The sequence below is a fragment of the Anarrhichthys ocellatus genome, unplaced genomic scaffold (assembly GCF_004355925.1).
Source record: "Anarrhichthys ocellatus isolate YVR2014 unplaced genomic scaffold, GSC_Weel_1.0 scaffold47, whole genome shotgun sequence".
Classification (NCBI taxonomy): domain Eukaryota; kingdom Metazoa; phylum Chordata; class Actinopteri; order Perciformes; family Anarhichadidae; genus Anarrhichthys; species Anarrhichthys ocellatus.
The window spans coordinates 99,123-126,009 of NW_022280077.1; the positions used below are offsets into that span (position 1 = coordinate 99,123).

Genomic DNA, 26,887 nt, shown 5'->3' on the forward strand with positions numbered 1-26,887 from the left:
TAACATTGTTTTATTTGAAGGATTTAGTACTGACAATGTGAAGAATGCTGTATTTCACAAGAAAAAAGCATAAGATAAGATAAACGTTGAAGAAAACGTAATTTTGTATATTTTCCCTAAAATAGTTTTTCAGAAATAATTCAACAGTGACGTCAGAGCATCACTGAGGCCTTCAAAGGTAGATCATCAAGGTTCAGTGCTCAAATTCGTCTCCCCTGCCTATGTTGTGTTGTTGAAATGTAGGCCAATGTACATACAGTGTCAACATTAAAGCTCCTTGTTCTATACCTGCCTTTTGAATCGAGGCCTGTCCAAAACACCACAGCTCACAGCAGATAACAGCAGATAGTCTGCGGCGTGGTTTTAATAAACAAAAAAACCCGAGCAGGATAGGCAAAGCCGCGCAGAGAAAAAGCCTATTCATGTCACGCTGAGGCGCACCAACAACTGCTTGGGCTGGCTTGTCCCTCATGTGTGATGTCATCCAATGTATGAGGGGTGGCTCTGGCGGCTGCGATGCGCATGTATGCAGTCCGCTGCCTGAACGCATCACAGAGAACCGCGCTTGACAGCTTGCCAGGTTAGCGGGGGGGGGGGGAACACACACACACACACACACACACACACACACACACCATTCAAGGGAGGAAACCAGACCTGCTGAACATCCACCAGCCAGCCGTCATCCGCATCCACCAGAGGTAGAGGGTTTCCCGCAGCCTCTCTCTCTCTCTCATCGACATCTCATGCATCATTTTTTTTTGGAGAGGAGGGGGGATTGATTATGTTTCTGTTCTAACACACAGATGACAGCGTAACCGGGGCGGTGAGCTGTTCAGATACACCCCCCCCCAAAAAAAACAACCCCACAGCCGCTTTGTTGGACGGGATCTGTTGTGACTGGACATGAATTCGGCGGAACAGACGGTTACGTGGTTGATTACGCTCGGGGTGCTGGAGTCGCCGAAGAAGACCATCTCGGATCCCGAAGCGTTTCTGCAGACCTCCCTGAAAGATGGGGTGGTGTTGTGTCGGCTGCTGGAGCGGCTCAGCCCGGGGTCCACGGAGAAAGTAAGGGCAACATACACCCCCCCCTCTTCCTCCCCTTCCCTCTGCATAACCAACCGCCCGCCCCGTCGGCGCGTCTGTGTGCTGCCCAGATCCATGAAACCGACGCGGGTTTGTTGTCTGGCTTCTCTCTCTCTGCCCAGTGGTCCGTGAGGCGATTTCTTTTGTAGGTCACGGCAGCCCGGGTTATTGTCTGCGAAAAACAACGCTCATGTTAAACGGCTGCACACAACACGTATGTCAGCGTGAGGCCCCTGTTTCCACCGCGTATTGATCTTGCTCTAACATCACAGCAGACGGGAAATTGACAGATCAAATGTCCAAGGAGCTATTAGAACCGCCATGGTCTTAATATTGAAGGCCTCGTTTCGTGTGCATTTAATGCAGCTTTTAAACGCTCAACACATCTGCGTTATCGTGTGGAGCCCCTGTGTTAAATGTCCTTTTTTTAAATCCAGGGCGTTGTGGCTTGTATGTCACTGCGTGTTGACACTGATCGGCCAGTGATGACCAGCTATCTGTGCACAGATCACAGCAATAATAAGAGTGGACCGCCATTGACTGCAAAGGCACACAGACAGGAGATGGACCCTCTCCCCATTTAAAGAAACAGCGCAGTGTTTGTGTCTGTCGGAGGATAGCGTCGGCCACTTTAGACAGCTACCTAAGGGAGGCAATGTTTTCCTCCAATTTTGTTTGTTAAATGGCAAACATGCTGCCTCCGTTTTGTCCCTGTGACACCGACAATGGGTTGTTTAAATTCTGAGACGAAGCGAAATAATGTTTCACGATTGTGCACACAGGAGAGGATTTGATGTGGGCTAAAACTATCCCTACCTGAGAACAAATGAAATAGGTGCCTTGTCCTGACGGGTTAAATCCAAGTCAGTGTGGCAGAATCAGCCAATATATTGCTGATCTGAATTCTGTCATCTCATTTGGGTAGGTTTGAAAAACAAAATTGTATTGAGACATAACTGCTAAGATTTCAAGACTTGGAAAACTGTTAAGGGTTAAATGCCTATGTCCCGCCCCACAACAGCATGTTCATATTATCAAACATGTTCATATTATCAAACTAAGCATTGTTGTAAGAAATCAATCCAAATGGTGTGAAATTGGAAAGAAAATTGAGTTACAATACAAATCTCTTCTCAGAGAAGACAGCTTTCTGTAACTCTCTTTAAGTGTAAAATTCCAATAGCGATATATTGGCCAATATTCTACCTAAACACGTAACATAAACAGGTTTTATTAAATATAAGGATCCCATTAATTTGCTGTAAAACAATTTTGACTGATAAGTGTCCTGAGAGGAACAGTTATAGAGGAAAATGTAACTTACCATTGCCCTCTGGTGGACAAACTATGCATTGGGGACACTTCTTAAATTAACCTCAAACATATATTTGGCACATTCGCCCTTACTGTACATTTCTTGTTTCTTATCAACCAATGTAAACGCCAATATGATACGTGTGTGATAAGCTGACAATGGCTGATCTATCCGTTGCGCTCTAAATACATACTACTGCCAGTTATTACTACAAATAGTACTTCCTCATGCCGTGCTTTCCCACTTTCCCCCCTCAGCTTCTGTAAAAATGATCTAAAATCCCTGGGCTCGTCGGTAATTGGCTAGTCATATTGTGCCACTGTCTGGTCCAGATGTGGCCTCTATGTGGGCCACAGCTGGGTCGGATGACAGTTGCTACCAGGGTAGATACCAGTGCTTTGTAGATTAGAGTTTATACATACTGTATCATGGTTCTTTCCAATTAGCTGTAACAGGCCTCTTTGCCTCCCTCACTTGCATCTCTGCCTTGCCTTTTAGATTCCGCCCAGTTACTTTTCATGGACAGATGAAAGGCCATGTGAGGCTGGTGGACCTGAGGCAACATGTATTGCCCCAATTCCACCGGTATTCTCATTTTTCTTAAAATGAAACATTCTTTTGATTGCTCAAGTCTGTATTAATCACTGAAGGTTACATGCACACAGACTACTCTCTGCTCTGGACAATTAGATAACAAGCACTTCTCAGTAGCAAGATGTAGATGTATTGAGAAATATAAGCAAAACTGAAATGAGAAAAATGTGAAACATGTAGGCTCGAGAACGTCATTATAATGACTGATGCTTTACTTTAATGTACACATCACTTTAATATTGAAGCTAATAAAGGTGGAGCTCATTTCAACTGCTCTATCTGCTGGGCAGCTTGTGGATTTCTCCAGAGGATCAATAAAGTTTTATATAAATCTATATTATATTATAATGAATTTGTTGATTGCGTTTTGTATTATAAGACTGATCTGAACCTGTAAAGTAACTAAAGTTATAAGATAAATGCATGGGAGTAAAAAGTACAATATTTGCATCTGAGTTGTAGAGGAGTAGAAGTTTAAAGTAGCAGTAAATAGAAATACTCAACTCAAGTGAAGCACAAGTACCTCCACATTTTACTTAAGTACAGTAGGCTACTAAATGTAGTTACTTTCCACCATTGCTCATATACTCCGTTGCCAGCTTTTTAAGTACAGTAACTAAAACTAACGCAGTCTAGTGTTGCTGTAAATCCTATTTTCATGAAGGTTGTAATGTTTTAGTAGATTCAACTTTATATGAATTGCATTACCTTATATTGAAAGGTGTTTCTAGTATTCTGTCCAACCCCTGAGGCTTATTTTTTCTTCTTCATCTCAACATTTTCTTCTCCACCAGTTTGTCAGAGTAGGTCGTGATTAAACAAAACCAGTGCGCCCATAGGCCACAGCAACATCGGTGGGGAGCCCTGTTTGCCAACGTCATTTCCCTCGACGCCAATACACACGCAGCCTCCTCCACTTCCCCGCTGCGGGATCAGCCTCTCCCCCGGAGTGTCAGGCTCGCTGCAAACACACACACAGTAGAATGCGTGTCGAGAGAGAAGATACATGTTTTACGCCTGATAAACCCAACAGCGTGGACAAAAAACCAAGAAACGCGCGCGGCGTGAACGGGACGCTTTCTCTCTAACCGGCGTTTCCGTCTTTTCCAGATTTACCAAGAACCGAAGAACGACGGCGAGTGCCTGAGCAACATAAAGGAGTTTCTGAAGGGCTGCACATCGTTCCGCGTCGAGGTGAGTACCTTCTCCGATTCTGGGCTCGCCTTGTGTTTACACCGCAAACCGTCCCGCACATAATGATACCACCGAGATGTGCTGTTTGCGAAAGCGCACGTTGAAAGAGGAGAGACACTGGTACGATAAACAATGGGCTCGTGGAGCCCCTGACAGAGGGAGGAGGAGTGAACTGCAAGCGGAGAACAATCACCCATCGGCCGGCTGAGAGACATTTGCTCGTCCGTTCGGTGGCGATACATTATTACAACATGATGGCGACCTCGATCAGCTGTGAGTGATTACACTATTACATTGCAGAGCTTGCTCACATTTTCCTGCTTAGGTTTAGAACGTATGGCGTTTAAGCTTTCTAATTAATGCAGCGCTTTGTCCTCGGGCTCGTGCGCGGCTTTGTTGTCACACTAGCCCTTGTTTAAACATTTCTTTTTTTTTTTTGCTAAGAACCAATTGCCACAGCTAAGCACAATATGGGGCCATGGTTATGTAAGTGGGTCTTGCTCAAACATGGTAATTACGGTCTGATTATTATGAAGGTGTGCAGTTTAGACATGTCCTCGGATCAAGTGCCTCACCCTTGCAGAGCAGAGCTTCCAGCGGATGGAAGTATTTTGAGTATAATGTAGTTATGGCTGGTGTGTGGCAAATGGAGGACAGCGAGCTGTTTAAGGCTGTGTGTGTGTGTGTGTGTGTGTGTGTGTGTGTGTGTGTGTGTGTGTTGGCCAGTCCATAGAAGGGGTCATTGAACCATCCTTGTTTGACAATGCAGCTCAGTGTTCCTCAGTGTCGCCTCTGCCTACCAAGTGTTGCAGCCCACCGAGGCTGAGATTGGGTGAGACATGAGCGCTGTCATATAAAGTGTGTGAGACATGCCCTGTAGTAACACTTTAGTTTACAGACAGATGAAAATGTCCAGGAAGCAAAGGGCATCCTTCTTTGGAAAAAGGGCCTCTGTTTGTTTTAGCTCACCACAGGGACAGGTACGGCCAGCGTTGGGCAATAATCTGCAGTTTTTATTGGTAACAAATAGTCAAATTCCCATCATAAACACTCTTTTATGTCGTGCTGACTTGTGCCTTCACTGGTGGAGATACTGTGTTGCACTACGTTAGGTCCTTGCGTACAAGAGAGCGTGTTCAAATACATGCCACTTTATTATTCTTTTTTTTGTGAACTGGACACAGCAGGATTACAGTATTTTCGGGACATGGCGGTCCTCCCGTTCACCAACTGCGGAGCAAAGATGGACCTTCTCCAAGAGCCCAAAGCACTGCTGGCTCTGACCCCAGGTAGCAGCGGCTGCAGATTAGAGCAGTGGCCCCTAACACGAGGAAGCCTGTCAGATAGACGCTGTGCTTTTTGCAGTCCTGACCTGCCTCTTTTTAATAGAGTTCAGCTGGGTGTTGGGCTGAACAGTCAACAGTGCTATGGCCCGTCTCGTCTGGATATTTCAACTTGGATTGATCGCCTTTAGATCTAATTTGGATACCTCATGCAGATTAGACACTCAAGACCGCGTCTCACAGTCAGGCAGCTGCTGTTACTGACCCTTAACCCCTAATGTCTTTGACCACAGGAAGTGATCATTAGAATTCCCATGACCCCACTGCTCCCTCTGGAATAGTAACCTTACCCCGTGTCCACACTGAGAATAATCACGGATCCATCTGTCTGAACCAATGGGAGACTGAATCCATTGCCATCCAAAATATAGACCAGCTAAGGCTGTTGTGTTGTATAGATATCGTAGTAGACGTATAGTGCTGTTGAAGGCATGATATATATATTTTGTATTGATTTAACTGTTAAAAATGTATCAGAACTGTCACTGATCAATCAACTGAGCTCCAGTTGGCGCGTCACTAAAAAGAGTCTGACGAAGCGACATGTGAAACGCGTCTTTTTTGTTTTTAATGTAATCTGTCAATAATGCAGTGTCTGTCCTTGTGTGCGCTGGAACTTTGATTTATTTTGGTGTGAATATACCGGCACATTTATATTTATTTGGCAATCTTCTGCAGTCAGTGGCTCTGCGACCCGTAGACATCAGCAGCAGGCCTGTGCTGTACTGCAGCCGTCTGCACCAGATAAACAATACCAATAAACTGGCCCGGTCGATGCGTCCAATCAGATGTAATACATTCTCAAATACCAAGATTGGCCTTAAAAGGGCAGTATCAGTTGGGCCATAATGTTCATTTCTTGCTTGTCGATGTGGTTTTTGTCATCAGGAACTGAAACACATGATCAGTTGAATTGGGGTCTGCTGACTTACTTGGCCGGTGAAGAATATCCCACTGTTTGGCTTTTCAGCTGCTTGGCTGCATGTTTAGGATCATTGTCCTAAAATTGGGCCAAAGGTTTCAATTCTGTCAACTCTATATGGATGTGAACACCCTCAGTTACGGTTAAAAGTCAACACTTTAACCCCATCGCTTTGTGTCCATCCACTATCAGTCTAAATACTCTATGTATTTAAGTAGTCTCTTACTAAGAAGTCTGATGTGCAACCATATCCTGTTAACCGTAGCGTACATGGAGTAGTGGGTTGCAGGTAAACACTGCCATGACACAATCATGGGAGCAGTTCAGCATGTTGTTGCAGCTTGCTGAGTCACAGAGGGGTGTTGCACTATTATTGTCTCCGCCCGCTCTGAGGGATCATTACCTGACTGTGATGCCGAGGCCCAGAGGACATGTCCGAGCCCGTCGTACATAAATGTATGATTTACATCCTTCGTCGTGTTTCTGTAGACTGGTAACTTTTTTTTTCCCTTCTTCTTCTTCTAATTGAGGATCTGTTAGAATGACTTGAAGAAAAGTTAAGTACAAATACTGAATGTCACAATTTCGGTCCCAGTGGAAGTATTGATGTGTGAGGAAGAGGATGCTTTCACATGAATGCTCCTCAAGGACAGCAAGTCTTCCAGTAGTTTGTGCGCACGCGCACACACACACACACACGCACTCACGCACTCCTGCAAACACACATTCATATATTCCCTTCGGACATATCTGCAATCGGAGCGGAAGATGAAAGCGACTCGTATCTCACAGTCACTCACCCTCAGTATAACTGAAGCGAGAGCAACCAATCACATGAATCTCTTACACAGTAACAGAGATGACGGCTACAGTCATCAACAGAGATACAATCCCTGCCATTCATAGTGACCGAGAGGCTAGTGAGGGTCACACTGACAGTAATACAGACCTTACACTTCTACTGCAATTAAAGGAGAAGGCAAGGCAGTCTACATTTTTGTCAACAAATCCCATTAAAGAAACAAAAGCCATCAATGGATCGGTCTGTATCTCAATACTTTCTGACTTCCCTGCCCTGTCTGTGACACCCACGCCCTGTTATGTTATCGTCATTGCAAGTCTCTAACTCGTAAATTGCGTTCACAACCTCTTAGACTTTAGTGAAAGCTCCAATGTATCCGACTTGGCGCTTAATATTGTGGAAGTTCCTGAAAGCAAGCAAGCACGCAGGGATTGTTTTGTCATTTCTTTTTAGAAAACCTTACTTGAACATAGAGCTGGGTATCATTTAGAGTTGTCTTGATAATCGAGCCGATGCAGTGCTTGAGTTTCTGTGCCGATACCAGAAGGGCTTTTAACTTTGAGAAATATAATCATGTCTTTCTACAGAGCCCTTTTCTCATTTAACAACAGACGGGAAATGTTATTTAGGCACAAGCAGCCGTCTAACATCTGTGAAATGTATGTTGAAGTCAGTAACTATTTAGGGTTGTAACAATACACCACCGTATTAAGATTGACAGTTCTCATACCTTAGCTTAGCTACGCAAATGAGAAAAAAAAACCTGCCGCAACACGTAAAAAGGACATTTAACACAGGGGCTCCACACGATAACGCAGATGTGTTAATGGGGACACATTTTGACCCCTCTCAAACTGGAGCATTTGTAGGGAAATATTCTGAGCTGCGGATTAATGCACATTTAGTGCACCAGTGAGCATTTCAGACACCAGGATGGTGTATGTGGGATTGATTTAAGATGGACTGCAGTGCCCGTGTTCATTGTAATGACACATGTCACTCATTGTACATTGCACTTAGTTTTGATGGGAGTTCTCGTTCACTTGATTCTGGCCATATTGTTATTGGATGACGATATGTAAATTAGCCCGCTATATCAGCCTTTGACAGACAGGAAAGACTTGTCAGTAGTATAGATTCATTGGTGGTTATGGTATTTCCATGGGATTTGTTGGTAATAAGAAAAAATACAGAATATAGCAGACCTTATCTTTTGATGCTCCTGTATGAAGGGAACTCTGCTTCCGTCAGTGTCTTTTGTAATGCACATAACTCAGCCAGTATGGTAGAACGCTGTAAACAGTGTGTGATTGTAGCTGCTGCAGATCTACAGTATATCTGAGCTATATATAAACTGAGCTACATCTGTCAAGGGTAAGAAGAGTTATCGATTGACTGCTCAGTGCTGGCAGTGTGGCCCAGTGACGACACGCTGCTACTGTGCTGCAATTGGCGATTAAAAGGGAAATGCTGTTACTCTCTGACTCATGTTCTTCTGCTCTCCCTCTCTCCCTCTCTCACCCACAGCCGTTTGAGGCCAGTGACCTGCTGCTTGGACTGAACTTCTCGAAGGTGCTGAGCAGTCTGGTTTCTCTCAATAAAGTGACTGCAGGTGAGTCAAAAACAAGGTGCAATGTGTGCGAGTTACATGATGCGTGTGGTTGTTTTTATGAAAGACAGGCGAGCAGTCATGAGTGTGTGGGAGCCGACTGCAGATACCAGGTCTGGTGTATTTATGTTCCCCCTCTCTGTCCAGATATCGGCGTGGGCAGTGACTCGGTGTGCGCCCGACACTCTTCAGCCCATCGCATCAAGTCGTTCGAGTCGCTGTCCTCTCAGGCTTCGCTGGGCCGGTCCTCCAAGCTGCTGCAGAACCAGTTTCGCAGTCTGGTAAGGTCAACACTCACTAACAGCACAGTTTAGGGATACAGTAGACCCGAGTCGCTGAAAAAAAAAAAAACATCACACGATAACAATTAACACCTGTCAAATACAAAGCAACGGCCATGCAGCGGATACTGCCTTAGTGAAGCTTTAAATGTACAGACGTTGATGAGACTGTGTCTTGATATTTCAGTTCACGTATGTGATGTTGTCTAATTGTTATAGCACACAAATAGATAGTTAAAGGTCAGAACCACGCAGGTGTTTTCAGTTGTTTCTGTCAGGAGAAATTCAACACGTGTTCAATGATAAAAGGAGTAAGTTGTCTCGTTCTAACAGGTGCAACAAGACTAATGTTGGAGTCATGGACAAACAAAAAACAAAGTCTTCACATGTCCACACAGTGCTGCAGGGTAGTTTGTACAATTTTAATATCATTTTGTGTAATTAAATTAGCACAGAATGATGCAAACTTTTGTTGAAGTGGCACCTTAGTTAACGACTTGAGACTTTTCTTTCTGACTGTGTAGATAAACACAGAAATGACGGGGCTAAAGAGAGGGACAGGATTTTAACAGAGGACCCAGCCAAAATTATGTTTCATAACCACTAAGGCCATCAGGATGCCCACATAAGGCACGCCTTTTCATGAAAGCTTTGTAGAGACACTGATGCAGCAACTTAAGCAGCCCTACGACAAATAAAGGGAAATGAGATTGAAAAATCAACTAAGAGTTCCTTCAATGGAACGAGGTGCCTTAAACCAGCGTGTTCCCTCAAAATCAAATCCACATCTATAGTAGTTGTTTATTCTATTTGTTCGTCCCACCTGCTGTCTGTCACAACTCAGTCAAGCCAACAATCAATCGAGTTATAAATGGTCAAATCTACTAGCAAATATAGCTTGATTTTGATCAGTTACAATATAATAATCCAAGCTTCACATCTCTTGATATAGTATTTCACCTCCTGTCTGTTTCTGCTCATGTTTTCTTCCCTCCTTGGTGACATCCCTCCCACGTTCGCCAGGACATGTCAGAAAACAGTGGACAGCATCTGCTGGTGAGGGCCCGCTTCAACTTCCAGCAGAACAACGAGGATGAGCTCACCTTCGACAAGGGTGACCTCATCGGCGTGATTCGCCAGGAGGAGGGCGGCTGGTGGGAGGGGACGTTCAATGGCAGGACCGGGTGGTTTCCTACCAACTATGTCCGCGAACTCAAGGGCTCTGGTAGGTACCTCAACCACCTCTGTAAGAGACTTCAACCTCAATACAGCCCTGTAGTGATTCATCACATTATATTCTATTTGTTTCAATCTCCACTTCAAACTACATCAATTTAAATAGTCTTCCTCCCCTGCATGTGTCTGTGAATGATCACAGAGCAGCTTGAAAGATGAAATCATTTTAACAGACGTTTTTTACAACCACTATAACACATCACAGTTGTCATTGTCATTCCATCTGGCCTTACAACAGTAATGCAGCCCCACATCTGCTGCTTCTCAGGCCTGCAGCTTAAGATCTGATCCTCTGTGAGAATGACATTTATTTATTCGCTTCAACAGTTTAATGACCATATTTGGTGAGTGTAAGAAGAAACGGTATAGAATACATTAAACAGTTCATGTGAAGAAAAACAATAAGAATACGGATAAGATGAGTGAACCAAGAGATTCAGACATTTAGAGCGCTTCTTGCATATGGGATAAATGAAATGCTGAGATTAAGTGGGAAAAGAGGACAAAACAGCGCTGCTGAAGCACTGTGTTGTTGAGCTGTTATTTTTTTTTTCTAAATTGATATTATTGTATGTGAAAATCCTAATACACATACAGTAAACATAAGCATACGGTGCATGCCTGATGTGGAGTTACTGTGGCTATCAAGCAGTGTAAAGACAATATCTGCTTTAGTTGTGCAATAAAACCACAATACACTTTTCTTACAGGGACTTTGTTATTTATTGCCAATAGCCGTAAATATCTTTATGCAGGCAATTATATTTGTACTTTTTGGGAGGAGTAGCCTCAGTTGGAACAAACACTGGAATGTTCCAACGGTGCGATTCATCTCTAAAATCACCAATTGTGTGCCTTCGTTTCAGGATAATAGTTCAGATTTTGATACCATATCAGCACTCATCCTCACATAATTTGGGAATTAAACGTCATGATACATTTATGATATTATTCATAGCCATAGGCCAAAATACTGCCAATTGTTCCACTTTTATACGACTTTTAATATTTCATGCATAAAATAATTATGGCTTGGTTTTCATTGAAAATGTTTGCTTTTATGTCTCACCAGATAAAGTGCTAGATAAGACGTATGTGCCCTAATTCATTTCTTTTGTCTCTGGCTGCAGACAAACAAGTGTCCCCCAAGTCTGGCACTCTTAAGAGCCCCCCTAAAGGCTTTGACACCTCTGCGATCAGCAAGACGTACTATAACTTGGTAAGGACGCAACTCAACAGTTATTTAAAATCAGATTATGTTCCCTTTTTTTCAGCTTTCTTTTTTTCTCTTTCTCCACAAACATGTTGAAATGAAAGGATTCTGTCTCCGTTTTGAGTACTTTTTAGTGCCTCTTTGTTAGTCTGTGCTTAAATCTGCATCTTTCCCTTTTTGTATTGATAAATTCTCTTGCCTGAAGGTAATAACATGGAGCACCAGGATAGAATCTAGCTGGCCTCTTCAACAGCTCTCTGAACAACTCATTGACATACTTTCTCTCCTCTAAATGTCTAAAATACTCTGTGACTACCCTTGAAAATGTTACTGCTGCTGAGAGCAGCTGTGGTTTGTAAAACTGTCATCACAGTTGGATAATAAGCAAAGTGAATTGGACCAAAGACACATTTACATTCTAACATATACATGTTATAATGTTTTGTATGGATTTATAACAAAAACAATTATGACACACACACCCATGAAATACACTACAATGAAACTGTAATTCCTGAAGAAATGGCTGCTATAATGAACAGAGCTGATTTTCCAAGACCTCTTCCAGTTCTTTAGATCGGGACACTTTCTACATTGAAGCTGTTTTTTTCTGTTTCTATTGTAGGTGTTGCAGAACATTTTAGAAACGGAGACAGAATATTCCAAGGACCTTCAGAGCCTCCTGACAAACTACCTTCGCCCTCTTCAGAGCATTGACAAGTATGACTCATTTACACATAAAGCTTGCTGAAACCAGGTTATTCATGATTCTTGTACAACAGGAGCCCTGGATCAATTAGATTCTATACGCTTCCCTAACAGCAAATCTGAGTGGGTACCTGACTTTCTATTGCATGTCACCGAATATGTTTTTCCTGCAGACTGAGCAGCTTAGATGTGGCTCTGATTCTGGGAAATCTTGAGGAGATCAGCACCTTCCAGCAGATGCTCGTCCAATCGCTGGAGGAGTGCACCAAGTTAGTCCGTTCCCCCCCCCCCCCCCCACACACACACACACACACACATTCAGCCTCACTGCAGCAGCAGCAGCCTCATTGTTGCATAATAAGCAGAGGGACATCTAGTGTTGGGCCGGATGTACTACAGGGATGTTGGATGAAACCATAGACTAAGGGATTTGTCATATATTGTGGCACACATACACATTCCATATACTTCTGCTATGTTTTCTTGTCTGTGTATGAGAGTTTTTTAAAGAAGCTCTTGTGTGACCTTTCTTTTTGTCTGCAGGCTTCCAGAGAGCCAGCAAAGGGTGGGAGGCTTCTTCCTCAACCTCATGCCACAGATGAAGGCTCTGTATGTCGGTTACTGCTCCAACCACCCGTCTGCAGTTAGTTTGCTCACCCAGCACAGGTACGTCTGCACATCAACTACATATAGTTTTATTTTACGGTGTTTGCAACCTGTTTTCATGCAACCGTTCACAAGGGAGAAGAAGAGGGGCTTTGTGTTGCATAACACAGGGAAACAGCTGTTATAGCGGCTTGTATTAGAAAAGGAAAAAGGGTCTGGTTGTATTGCTGAAGTTTATCTTAGTTTTACAGTTGTAGCTATCTGCTGTTCGCTCGTTGTGGCAGCTTCCCTCGCTTGTCACTCCGGACAAATAGTGCTTAACACAATTAAATATAGCTGAAGGAGAGATAATTAAATAAACACTTTAGAGGTCCACATTTTTAACCCGCCTTGAAACATACACGTGCAAAACCTACCTGACATGCATGAATAGATTTTTACAAAAAGAGTCCCAAACCAAAAGTAACCCAAGGATCGTTTAGAAACTGTTTAAAAAAGGCCAGAGGATTATCACACCTGATCTAACATGTAGTTGACCACAACACTCACAAATAGAGAAAGATAACAGCATGATGCTCCACCAGTGAACAGGTAGCTGCATTGAAAAAGAGCAGCAGAACCTTTTATTAACTGCACTTTTCCAGTTTATATGCATCACTTAAAAAAACACACTTTCCTCTTGCACTGATCTCTTGAGACCTGCTGCAATAGAACGGGGCTTTGTTTGGACCTGATTAAATACTTTTATCTACTTTATAACTCAACTGGTAGAAGTTGACCTGAGTATCTGAGTAATGTGAACTCTCAGCCTCGACAGTGTATGTTTATTTAAAATTGTTATTATTATTGTCTATCATTCTAATGTAAGTATTTAGGAACTATTGTTGTGAATCACAATATACTGCCTTTTGAGGCCTTATAATCACAGCTTTATGACAATTTATGATCATTATATAGGATGTCATTTGTGGTGCTGTAAAGGTGATTCGGTTATTCATCCTTTGCCAGAACAGTTTTCCTGTTTTTCACACATACTGTTGTAGTTTTTGCCACATGTTTGAAAAACATAATTTGACTCCTATCCAGCTGCCTTTATAACTTTGTTCACGTAGGTCAAAGTTAATTTCGTCACATTTCAAAGACAAAGGCAGCAAGTGAGTGCGTTGTAACAAGTTGAATGCCGGTTAGCAACGTGCGTCAGCTTTAATAAGAGGTCTGAGGTTCAGTGTCTTTGTGAATGAGTTTTCTAGCCAGTAACAGTTAACTAACAGAGGCCCATCTCTCAACAGGGAAGTTAAGGTTTGTAATGTTGACCGAAACGTCATTGTAGGTCATAAAGGTTCCACGGTAGATTAAATGAATCATTTATTTTGTCTCCCTGTCTCTGTCTTTCCGTCCCCTTGCAGTGAAGTGTTGGGGGAGTTCATGGAGGGGCGAGGTGCCGTCAGTCCTGGGATTCTCACCCTGACCACAGGCCTCAGTAAACCCTTTATGAGACTCGCCAAATACCCCAACTTACTCAAAGAGCTTGAGCGGCACATGGAGGTGTGTATCTAAACATCTGTCTACTTGTGTTATGATGCGTGGTTAACAACCAACGTGTTTCTTTTTTATTTATTTTTCTTCAGGAGAGTCATCCTGACCGGCCAGACATTCAGAAGTGCATGGCGTCTTTCAAAAATCTGTCTGTAAGATGATCTCACTTCCTCCCCTGTCAGAAGTAGCATGTAACCAGACTTGAAACCAGACTCGATAAATGAATTAACAGCCAGGTCTTTAAGCATCTGTTTGTTTCCGTTGTGTCAGGCTCAGTGCCAGGAGGTGCGGAAGCGTAAGGAGCTCGAGCTGCAGATTCTCACGGAGTCCATCCGGCTGTGGGAGGGGGATGACATCAAGACCCTCGGCTCTGTGCTCTACATGAGCCAGGTCTTAGTCCAGAGTCCTGGCTCCGAGGTACCAACACCATCTAGAGATAGCGTCCACACTAACTTCTGCCCAACCTGTTACTCTGCTATGTTGATAGGATGCACACTGCTGACTTAGACTGTGAATGAATCACTATAAACGCTTCATATACAGTTAACCACTGCTTTAGTAAGCTCACAAAGCAAAATCAACAACATAAATGGCGGAGATCAACCCAGAAATCATAAATAAATCATGCTTATTACTTGACAAGAACTTCTGGATCATCACCATCCCTCAGCTTTCATTAAACTCTCACAGTGATGATTTATTTGTCATAAATTAACTCTCAGTTCGAGTTCTCTGTGACTGAGAAGAGCAAAAGTAATCTTTTAATTGTGGCATCTTAAGTGGACAGAAACATCAATGGCGATAAAAAGCGGCTTTCCAGTTTGAATGCACTAATCGTAAGTAGCTTTGGACAAAAGCATCTGCCAAACGTATGAAATGAAATTGAATGATTTAGAGAACATGTTCTAAATTACTCCACAAGACTGTGGACTGGAGAGCACCTCTCTTTAAAAGATTCATCAAAAGTGACAGCTCCAGATATTTTTCTTCATTGTGATTCAATAGTACTTCCTCTAAACTCAAAGATGTATCTTGTAATCAAACAATGTAATGTAATTTGCTAAACATGAGAGCTTTTTCAGTTACTGCATGAATTGTTAAAGGTGGACTAGTTCATGTCAAAGATTCACAATAATCAATGGCAACCCTACAAAAATACAATTGTAATGCGTAACAATTTTACATCAACATTGTTTCTTTGCTACTACTCCCTACACATGTATGATTTGTCAAGAAATCTGAATAATAGTTGTATAACTTTATAGACTTCTGCGTAAATGACCTTAAACTTGCCGTCATCTATCTGTGCTTTGTTCCTGTTACTGTTGCAGCTAACTTACTCTGGTGCGTAGAAAACAAAAACAAAGAGCGTTTAAGAGGCGATTAAACGAGCTTGAGAGCCTCTTGGGAAGATGTGGGGGAAACGAATGTGGGTATTAAACTATACGCACGTTTGTAAGTGAAATGTGTAATGCACCGACGGCCTGGGTTCTGCTGTGGTTGTCAATGTCACATTAAAGATGCACTTTGTAGAAAACAAGTTTCGTAGTAATGAGTGGTCGGTTGTCAAACTGTAGACAGTCTGAAATGGTTTCATCTCGCCGTGAGTCTTTCTTCTGAACTGGCCTTCTTGAATCAACACCTATTTCCATCTCATTTTTATTTGTCAGGAGAAGAGTGAGCGTTACCTCATGCTCTTCCCTCACGTCCTCCTCATGTTGTCTGCGAGCCCCAGAATGAGTGGCTTCATATTCCAGGTCAGTAGGAAATGTTTTGTCGGATCAGTCTCTCCTGAATCTCCTCTAGGGGATGATAACGTATGTATCTCTCCATCTAGTTTTGAACCTTGATGAAGTGGATGAAAGGTAATTTCTCTGTTACATCTTATTCTAATGTGATGATTTCCCTCTGCAGGGAAAATTGCCCCTGGCCAGCATGACGGTGACCAAACTAGAAGACTGTGAAGCACATAGAAACGCCTTTGAGCTCAACGGTAAGACGACATGAGATGAGCAAGGGTGTAATTGCTTTACGCATAACACCTTCATAGTGATTGTCTCCGTCCCTGCAGGTACAATGTTTGACCGTCTCCAGGTTGTGTGCACCAACCAACAGGACCTGCAGGACTGGGTGGAACACCTGACCAGACAGATCAAACACACTGCATCCACAGGATCCAGCCACAAACCACTCACTGTTCCCTGCCACACGGTCAGAAGCCAAATAATACACACTCGCATACAGATGGTTTTCTTTCTGTTGCCTTTCATGAACCAATGTGGTGTAAACACTGTGATTATATATGTTGATTTCTCACAGATGTTTTTTTATCAGCCATCACCGCCTGTGCTCTCATAATGGCCAGCAATCATCTAAAATGACTGTACAGCCCTGTGTGAAGTGGCTTGCACAATTGCATTTAATGAATTGAATATGAATACGTAGCAATCAACATTCAGAGTTATCCTTGTATGAACAATCAAGAATAATGATCGTGTTATCTACAATAGGCCATTTGCATGTAGGTGGCTGCATTATGGCACAAGGTAACTGTCTGAAAAATCATTTAAAATCTATCTGCGGTACTTCAGTTAAGGACACTGTAATGTTCTTGTATGATTTTTAGATTCAGTTTTTCTTAATCGATTTGGCTCGTTTTTTTTTTTTAAACAGTATTAACATTCAGCTTTACTAGTTGAAGGCGAATGTGTATCGCACTGAGCGTTTTAGATTACCATTTCAGCAGAATGTTTAGTGGGAAATGTCAGTACAGTACAATACTGTAGTACACGGAACAAGCATATGCGCATTTGTATGAATACAGTAAATGTGCAGCAATGTGTTGCATGTACTGTAAACATAAAATTCACCTTTGATCTTTCATGTAAAGTCAGTGAACAGAAAAAAACAACCCGGTGACAAGAAATTGCATGTGATGGCTCAAACAATGAAAGAATGTTTTGAAGAGCAAGACAATTTTAGTGAAAATCAACTCATCAGCGAGACACGTGGAAATGGTTACCGTGCAAATTGCCGACAATCGTGCTTACTCTTTTGTGCACATGTGCCAAAGCACATGCAGTTTGCTTGAGTGAATGAGGTATTCAAATATGTTGTGAACAACAAACTAATTGTTGGAAGATTTCTTGGCTTCTAAGCGCTGCGTTTCTGAAACAGACCAATGAATATTTGCAATATTTTGATGACGGTTTTGAGAAACAGTTGGCTATAACTTACTGGAGATGCACCCCCGCCAAGTCTTCTACCACCGTGACTCAGTTTCTCTCTGAAAAGTACACAATAAAATATGGTGATGCATCTACTGGGTGTTAATTAATCATTCAAGAGAAAATGTTAAGTAGAGGAGCAGAAGTTTTTTTTTGTGATGTTATTAAACAAGCCCTTTTTGTTTCCTTCCTCAGCTCCCATCTCACCCTCTCACCCCGTCCCGGCATTCTGAGGGGAGGGGCATGACAGTGGCTCCCACCTACCACACCCTGCCTCACCCCTCCTCCCATGGAACGTCTCACAGCACCATGATGTGGGGCCCACTGGAACCACCCAACACCCCCAAACCCTGGAGCCTGAGCTGCCTGCGCCCTGCACCCCCTCTACGACCCTCTGCAGCCCTCTGCTACAAGGAGGTGAAGGGGCCATGTTGTTATGTAGCTAGCACTTCTTTATATGTCCTTATGTTAATTGTCATGCAATTGTCTCACTTCTGTATTTTTTTCAGGATCTTAGTAAAAGTCCTAAGAGTGTGAAGAAACTCCTTCCCAAACGCAAGCCTGAGAGGAAACAGTCTGAGGAGGAGTTTGCCTTGAGGAAGAGTATGTTTAAAGTCTTTCCTGTTTATGTCCAGAGTTTGTGTTGAACTCAACAAATGCACCAAATGTATTTTTCAATGAAATACAAAAAAGTCAAACAACACTGATGTGCATATGTCCGTTAAACATGGAGATACAGCCCAGAGACTGTTAGTTTAGCTTATCTTAGCTTAGCAGGGGGGAAACGGCTAACATGCTCCTACAACTTCAAGAAAAAAACAGATATTGTTGCTTTCACATTTCTGTTTGTGTAACAAATGAGATATAACGTACTTCCTAAAATGTCAAACTATTCTTTAAATGTTTGCAGACGCTGTTATTTGTGCTGACAGGAGGAGGGAAACCAGGGAATTGAGGGGCATGAGAATGTGAATTGATTATCTCCCCTTCACCTTCTCTTTTCTCAGGTACAGCTGCTCTAGAAGAAGATGCCCAGATCCTAAAAGTTATTGAGGCATACTGCACCAGCGCTAAAACCAGGCAGACCCTTAACTCCAGTAAGAAAACACCACATCTTACTTCTGTAGAGTATGTGCATGCACGAAAGAAGAACGGTTCATACTGGCGCGTACAGTCTTTGTTACTGCTCTACCTGTATTCTTTTACTCAATGCCTTTCTTTAACCCTGGTATTCTGAACTGATCTTTCTAACAGTATCTTCTCCTTCTGTCTGTCTCTCCTCCACTCCTCACTTTTTGACATTGATCCGTTTTACCTGGAGTTCCTTCTTTTTCTCATAAATCTGTTTTTTTTTCCCCATCCTGCATCTCTCATTTTTTTTTTTTTTTTTTTTTTTTATGATCGATCATTTGTTGCGTGCTATATATGCTACCCCCTTCTTCTGCACCACCATTCTTTTTTTTTTTTTTCCTCTTCCATTTCCTCCCTCTACATTCGCACCATCACCGCCAAATCTTCGCCCCGCTCTGACCAGCCTGGCAAGGCACTGACCTGATGCACAACCACGTGCTGGCCGACGTGGACCGGTCCTGTATGGACACGCCGGGCCGCCGTAGCAGCGTGTCGAGGCCAGAGTTGTCCTCTGACCTTTCGGAGGACTCTGACTATGACTCCATCTGGACCACCCACAGTTACAGGATGGGTTCGGTGCCGCGTAAGAGCTGCATCTCTCACCAGAACTAAAGAACGTACAGTACCGCCACGCTGTACCGTAATGTAACGTACAGCGCGCTTACCTCTTGTACCGTCAATTTATGAAAAGAAACTTGATTTTTTTTTATTTATCTATTTATTTTCTATTATATATTTGTTAAGTTTTTTTTTTTTTGTTAACTTATTTGCTTTATTTATTTCTAGATTGTTTGTTTTAAGATGTTTTAAGCATCTCCCTGTTGCCTTTGCCACTTTTCCCTTTTATGTGCCTCCTCTCTTTGTGTAGTTGTCATGCAGTAAGTGTTTGGTAATTCCTGTTAATTTATCTTGAATGTGACCACTCCCCTTGCTTAACCATAAATGTGGCGGACTCTCAGCAGGGACCGGAGGGGTGCTGGAGTGGAATATAGGGGAGGGATAACTAATGGAGGGAGACATGGGGACTGAGCTTTTCCTGTCTGATATTCAGATGTAATTCAGGAACGACGAGTGTATTCTATTTACCATGTACTACTTCTCTCCGGTATGTGTTTCGAGAGTATGTAAACATAGCACAGATGCCATACACACACACCCGCACAGGTTCAGGCACACATACCCCTGCTGCCTGATAATATAGTGGCATGCAAATGAAATATCCAAATTCTTAATAACATTGCTGTTTTCATAATTTTTTTATCTTTATACATGTTAATAAGCAGGTTTAAATTTAACGTACCACACGACCAAAAGCTACTAAATACTATAATTGCTTTGCAAAAATGTAATACGTTGTGAAAGGATAATAGCTAGTGGACTAAGATGGTGAATTTAAAGGGTCAGTTCATCAGAGAAAAAAAAACACTTATCTATAGTTGTATCCAGCCATTCATATAGTTTTATTTGGCCAGATTTCTTCAACTCTGATACATTCGAAGTGAATAACATTTTGTTTGTGGTGCTCCCAGCTTTGAAAAATGATATTTACAACATATTGTGTCTTTCCAGAATCAGTGTCTCACTGTCAACAGATTAATTCAAACGAGTTCCTACTGAGGAAATTGTCACTACCAAAACTGTTAACAGCTTTACCAACACGCCCTTTTTGGAAAGTTATTTTTTCTATCCTGTGAGCGCCACAAACTAAATTCCTTGTAATGGTGTGGATGCAGATATTTTAGTCAGTAACCTGGACTACTTTCTCTGTCACAGAATGAGAAAGTGGTTTGTTTTAGGTTTTTGGCAAACTGGCCCTTTAAGTCATTCATTTTGAGATTTGACTGTATTGTGTAGTCCCCCAAGTATCATCCTTAAAAGCCTGATCTTCCATCCAGTAATGTTGCTGTCTGTCAGTGGTTCTACAGGGTTGCATTTATGTTAAGTTTGAAACCTCAAGTTAGTGTGTTGACAAAATAAAAAGATTAATTTAAACCAAGCATAGCATACCAGCCTGACAAAACTAAACTACTGTGTAAACTGTTAACTCAGATACAGTCCTGTAATACAAATCAAATGCCTTTTTGTTTAATGTCTCCTGCTAGTTAAAGGAACAGTTTATTTAAATACGCTTATCTGCTTTCTTTCTGAGAGGTAGTTGAGAAGATCGGTATCAGATCTGTCCATTTAAAACAAAACTGGAGCCAGGAGCAAATTAACATAGCTCAGCATTTAGAGTGGAAACGGGAAACGGCTATCCTGGATGTGTCCAGCTATCAGCACCTCTAGCGCTCACTATACAAGATAAACCTTTGTTATCCCTGTACATGTAAGAGTAGGAGTCAAGAACCCGCCGAGATAAATAAGAACAAAAAATAGATAATTATGAAATAAATAAAAGTGGGGAATGAGTATACAGTGCGTATAATAGTGAATATATGTACAGTCTATCAATTTAAATATACACAAACAAAGCCTGTAACCTGTTGATCAGTGAGCTTTAGAGGTGCTTGTACGTGTGTTTGGACATTCAGTCCTAATGCCAAGCACAACAAACTCAAGATTGATATTTATGTTTTTGTCTCAGTCATGGAAATGAAGTAAATGAGTAAAATCTAATTTCATGTTTTAATCCTATGTACCACAAGAACAACTAATTAATTAAAATTTGCTAGACTCCTCTGCTTCCAGTCTTTACGCTAAGCTAAGCTAACCAAATCAACTGCTAGCTCTAGCTTCATATTTATATTTGCATACATGAGTGTGTTATCAATCTTCTCATCAAACTCGAAGCAAATAAGCCTATTTCCCAAAATGTTGAGCTGTTGTAGCAGTTACTAGACTCTGACAATTTGACCAGGTTAGCTTAATGCGACAACAAACATCCCTTGTGTCACAACACAACTTGCATCTATGCTACGGCCTCATGAGCCAGACATGCCTTAGTGTTGTCCGGCTTGTGAGGTTTTAATGACTATTTTTATGAAGAAGTATTTTTCCAGTGTCGGTAATAAAAGTACAGGTTGGCATCCACTTACAGTAGAGTCTATCTCCTCTTACAGCACGCAATGTGGGTGAGATATGGAATATATTGGTCCATGTTACAGTACTATTTACTGTTTCTGTAATGATTCCTCTGTTGTATTCATTATTTTGTTTACAGGCGTTTCTTTTTATTTATTTACAATTTTTTTTTTCTGTATGTCAATGTTTACAAAATGATCCCTGGAAGAAATCATTTATTTTCTATTTTACGATTTTATTGCTCTGTATCAAAGTTTACACTGAAAATTATAACATGAAGTGTTTTAAATTATTTTGCACAATCATGTAACGGGCCAGCGGGGGTGGGGGATAGAATCTGTTAATATCTGTACTTTTTGTCGTCTACCTAGAGTGTGTATGATATAGTCCTAAAGGTAGACTTGAGTATTCAGTGTTACTGTAAAGTAAAATGCTCATTCGTAGTGTAAATGCTCACCGTTGGTGTTTTGAAAGCATTAAGGAAAAAAAAAAAAAATAGAAACAAGAGACCGTGATCATACAGAAACATTTCTATGTGAGCTACTCATTCAATCTCAGAAAACTGTCAGAGTGGACTTTACATACAAGAGCACATCGTCTCCCTTTCTGTAAATACTAGTTGTCATGGAGCAAGAAAAATAAAGTCCATTCTACCTTCTGTGAGTGTTTGAGCTAAGAATATCACTGTCCTTATATCGTGTGCTATACTTTGTGACAGGTGTATTCTGTGGTTTAAGAAGTCAAACAGGCAGAGTGAAAAGACACCAACTGTCTATGACCAACCGTGTCCTCTGTGTGCTCTAATGCTGTATTCAGTTCACACATGTGACCATGTCTTATCTGCAAACAGCGCCTTTGGTGTATTTGTTCTACTCTGCTGAAGTGTTCAAGTCCCAAAATGCTGTATTATGAGTTTTGAATAAATCTGTCATTTGATAGACGCTGGCATTCTGGTGGTTTGTGAGAACAGCAAATCTGGTTGTGTTTAGCGTGTAGATTGTGGGGTTATCATTCATTTCTGATTGACAAAGAAATGTGAATGAATGAATGAATAGATTTTGTGTGTTTTTCGTCGCCAGATATCTCCACAGCCTCTCATTTCCTTTTTACTTTTGTCTGGCTCTTGTCTGACGTCTCGTCTGTGCACGACTAACACGCTACTACTACCCATTTTGGTCTGTGCTTGGTTCTCTTTGATGCTGACTGTAACTTGTTCCAATAAGGAGTTCTGTACAGACTCATCTTACTACAAGGAGACAAAGCACAGTACCGATTGTTGAGTGCTCTTTTGTTTTGAAACAGGACCGCAAAGGGAATCAGAGCTGCATGTGATCATCCCCGGTGAGAAGAAAATCCTGGTGGAGGATCCCCGTCGCAATGGACAAAGTACTGTAGAAGAAAAGTAAGTTCATAGAGAAATATCTCTTTAACGCTTCACATTTGCCTGATTCACGTTAACATATTGTAAAGACCAAAACCAATGATGCCCAAACCTGATTGGTTCCTACTGAAGGAGGGGTCACAACTGCACAACTTGATGTTTTAAAAAGGCTCAGTCATTTTCTAAATCAGATGGGCACTGGATATTTTTTTACAAACATCACTTAAACAAGAGTAATTGGTGCATTTTTTTTTTTTTGATTTTTTTTTTGGAGACTATTTCCATAAATCAATTCATTTTTTTCAAACTGTTCTTGTCATGAGTACTTTCACACAGAACGCTAAAAAAAGAAACCAAATATTTTTCCGGAAGGAGGTCGATTTTTCCGAGCTTTCACACCGTGACTAAAGGCATCAACCAACCATGCTGTGCGGAACAGACATATTCACAAAGTTCACTATAGTGTAGTTGGTGGTTATGAGTTGAGCCTGTGCTTAAAAGGATTATAAAACAAACCAAACCAAGTCCAAAGACGGCAAACTTCATTCATCTTTTCAACCTGGACAAAGGCAGCGCATACTAGATCTAATCCTTCTGTTCTTATGACATATGTTTACCAAAGAGAACTTAAGTCACTTGGAGCTTTTCCATAAAAGGAAACTCAATAAAATAGTTTACAGTAGCTTAAGCTAATACAACAGTTTACCTCAGACAGACTGCTAGACACTACTGTGGATCAATAGGATCCCGGTAGTTGGTCCTTTGAATATCATCAACAAGAAAAATTGAATATTACCAGATTTATCCTTTCAGTTTCAAAAAGATACGCTTTCGTCTTTTCAAGTGAATCTTTAAGCAACACTCACATGCCCGTATGTGCACTGAAACAGATTTGGTTGATGTAACTGTCCTCTCGTCCATACTGGTTGGGAAGTGATCTATTCGTAATGCGAATCAAATGGAAGAAATGGGGGGTGAAAATCCACAGCCTCTGTTCTGTGAGGGCTGTTTTAATATAGACTTGAAAAGTATGAACCTACCCTTAACCAGCGTTGTGGGCATCACTGAGTTGCTGACTTGTACATTCGTATCATCCTCAAGGAGCCTGGTGGACGTGGTGTACGCACTGAGGGATGAGGTTCAAGAGCTGAAACAGGTGAATATTTTATGAATGGGATGTTCAATGAAGGATCATGATGGTGTGATTTATCTAATATATGACTCGGTTCAAATTAGATGTAATGGTGCCGAGGAGGCATACTGTTTTCAGTATTGAAATGCATTTGGAGCTATCTTTTTTTGTGAGCCGGTCGTTTTCTGTTCTCTGGCACATACGAAGTTTGAAACATCAACGCGTGTCCCATTATTTGGGCTGATGACATGAAGGATAAGACTGTTTTTCCACACAGGATAACAAGAAAATGAAGAGGTCCCTGGAGGAGGAGCAGAGAGCACGGAAGGATCTGGAAAAAGTTGTGAAGAGGGTGTTAAAGAGCATGAATGACCCGACATGGGATGAGACGAACCTCTGAGGCTCTTGTGTACTATCTTCATCTGAAGCTTGGAAAAGAGAAAGAGAGAGCATGAACGTGTGAGTGTGAGTGAAGTGCCCACAATCGCACAAATAATTTAAGGTTGGTTGTGAGTGAGCGGACGAGTGAATCTGTAAGCGGGTAATCGTGTGCTTGTTGGAGATGGATGTGTGTGTTTGCTCTACGAGGAGAGTCGTCACTGCCCCGCCGGTGAAAAGACAAAAACCACTGCGACGTAATGCTGAACGGGGTCGACCATTTATCGCCACGGTTAACATTCCAACACCAACTGAAGATGGCGAGGAGATTATACACTTAACCCTCCGTGTGTCCATAACGTCCATCATCAGTGTCTTTGGGAGTGTTCAGCGTGGCTGGAATACAAGTGGAGAGGAGTCCTCTCCCTCTGTCTACAATCATTAAACGGTCCGCTGTCCAATGGTACATATTGGTACTTTAATGGTGATAATATTCACAAAGGCCTTGGACAAGTCTGAACTTGAACCATACCATTTCATAACCTCTCCTTTGTTATTTAATTTTGTATGAATTGATTTTGGTTGTCTTTTCCTGACAAAGGCTTAGCCTGGTGTTTTGAGGAAGTGAAGATTGTTGCAGGAAACTCATCTTTTGTGTCTGTTTTTTTTCATTTTCATTTTTTGTCCTCTTTATTGTTTGACCACTTTGCGGTTTGACTTTCTTTCTAGGGATCCTAGGGAATTGTACAGATATTGAAGTTGTACTGTATAATGTAAATACTGCTAAAAGATGAGCCTTTGTTCTTTGGGAGAAATAAACGTGTTCTTAAAATAATGACTGTCAATGAGTTGCTGCTAAATCTGCTCTGACAAAACAAAGGAACAAGGAAACTCTGCTCTCTTAGTCTCTCAGACAAAGACACACTTACTCAATAGCACCATGGCTGGATTACCAAGTAGGCAAGGCCACTCGGGCCTCAGAACCCCAAATGCCCAAACAAATCCCAGTTTCACTATGTTGTAATTGTTTGTATATAATTTGATTGTTAAAGAATGTATTTTAGTTCATATTGTACTTCTGTGGAGCTAAAGAAGTTGTGTTCAATCAAACTAATTGATGAATAGAAAACCAAAGACCAGTCCACACAAACTAGTTGGCTTAGTGCCGTGGTTCCAAAGCTTTTTGGCTTGTTGCCCTTTAAAAAACAACTAAAAACACATTTTGTGTATCAGATTTTCTGTCCCTCCTTTTAGGATCTCATCAGCATCTCGTGACCTCTCAGATTTACCCTGGGTCCCATTGGGGGTCCCAATAGGTGTGGAACCATGTGGCGTAGTACCGGGTGTAATGAATAATGAGAGATATAAATCCCACCTGAGATTTGGTTATACATGCCTTTGAAAAGTATTGACCCCATTGTTATAATTTTCTGGTGTTATTTATATTATATTGTCTTTACATTACTAAATCACTGTGGAAATATTTTTCCATCTTTTATGGACACTGTTCAAATGAAAAAAGTACTACTGTAGTATATAAAGTATAAAAAAAACAAATTGATACAAAAATACTGTCCTACATGTTAAAAGATCTTAACTTAATTTTAGTCTAAAATGAACAATTTATTAGAAAAAAGATTAGCAGATTATAGCAGAAATGACTAGCTAGTGTGAACCTATGTAAAGCAAGAGACAGAACTGGAAAACTGCTCCCATATGCAATCAGGACAAACAAACAACCAGTTGGCTGGCCAGCTAACAATGATTCTATATTATACAAAGAAAGTCAAAAGTCAGTCTAATTATAACTAATACTTATCATACAGTATATTGCTTACTGTAATCAACAGAGTAAGAGCAACTTCAAATGGAAGTTAATGCCATATGGCTTGGCATGATGAAGTAATATGTCCCAATTTAATGCATATCAATATGTACTGTGTCATAGCAGCTGCAGTACTAAAAGTAAAAGTGTGCGACAGTAAGCAACGAGGGTTAAGAGGGGATTCCAGAGTCCTATCACTGGTGAGGAAACCAGCCATTTCATCCTTCACTGCTCAGGTAAAGTAGAAGTTATTTCAAATGGTAAAGGGCTTGTCCTGAAAACAAAATTATTACAGCTATATTCGTGGTGTCTTCTTATTTCTTTTACCAAACTTTTGGTGTCGC

At 41.5% G+C, this 26,887-nt stretch overlaps 1 protein-coding gene across 3 annotated transcripts; it reads left to right on the top strand.

Moving 5' to 3' along the window:
- Positions 1–492: 492 nt before the first annotated feature.
- Positions 493–25,789, top strand: arhgef7a (Rho guanine nucleotide exchange factor (GEF) 7a). Of its 3 annotated transcripts, XM_031869384.1 has the most exons (23): positions 493–701; positions 807–1,071; positions 4,109–4,192; positions 8,787–8,871; positions 9,016–9,149; positions 10,173–10,374; positions 11,516–11,604; positions 12,224–12,318; positions 12,480–12,575; positions 12,850–12,972; positions 14,319–14,457; positions 14,541–14,600; positions 14,719–14,865; positions 16,119–16,205; positions 16,363–16,441; positions 16,520–16,659; positions 17,871–18,092; positions 18,185–18,278; positions 18,683–18,772; positions 19,210–19,389; positions 23,130–23,229; positions 24,310–24,364; positions 24,618–25,789. In XM_031869384.1, the coding sequence occupies exons 2-23, from the start codon at positions 907–909 to the stop codon at positions 24,738–24,740; spliced, it is 2,589 nt and encodes an 862-aa protein (XP_031725244.1). In that variant the 5' UTR covers positions 493–701; positions 807–906; the 3' UTR covers positions 24,741–25,789. The 3 variants fall into 3 exon arrangements, with proteins under 3 accessions (XP_031725244.1, XP_031725242.1, XP_031725243.1); XM_031869382.1 differs by lacking the exon at positions 19,210–19,389; XM_031869383.1 differs by lacking the exons at positions 23,130–23,229; positions 24,310–24,364; positions 24,618–25,789 and having other exon boundaries at positions 497–701; positions 19,210–21,531.
- The last annotated feature ends 1,098 nt before the right edge of the window (positions 25,790–26,887 follow it).

Bases quoted from the DNA above. Each gene is read 5' to 3' on its own strand.
- arhgef7a (XM_031869384.1), top strand. From the start codon at position 907: ATGAATTCGGCGGAACAGACGGTTACGTGGTTGATTACGCTCGGGGTG. The intron at 12,319-12,479 runs GTATGACTCATT...TTTTTCCTGCAG, and splicing joins CCTCTTCAGAGCATTGACAA to ACTGAGCAGCTTAGATGTGG. The intron at 12,973-14,318 runs GTACGTCTGCAC...GTCCCCTTGCAG, and splicing joins AGTTTGCTCACCCAGCACAG to TGAAGTGTTGGGGGAGTTCA.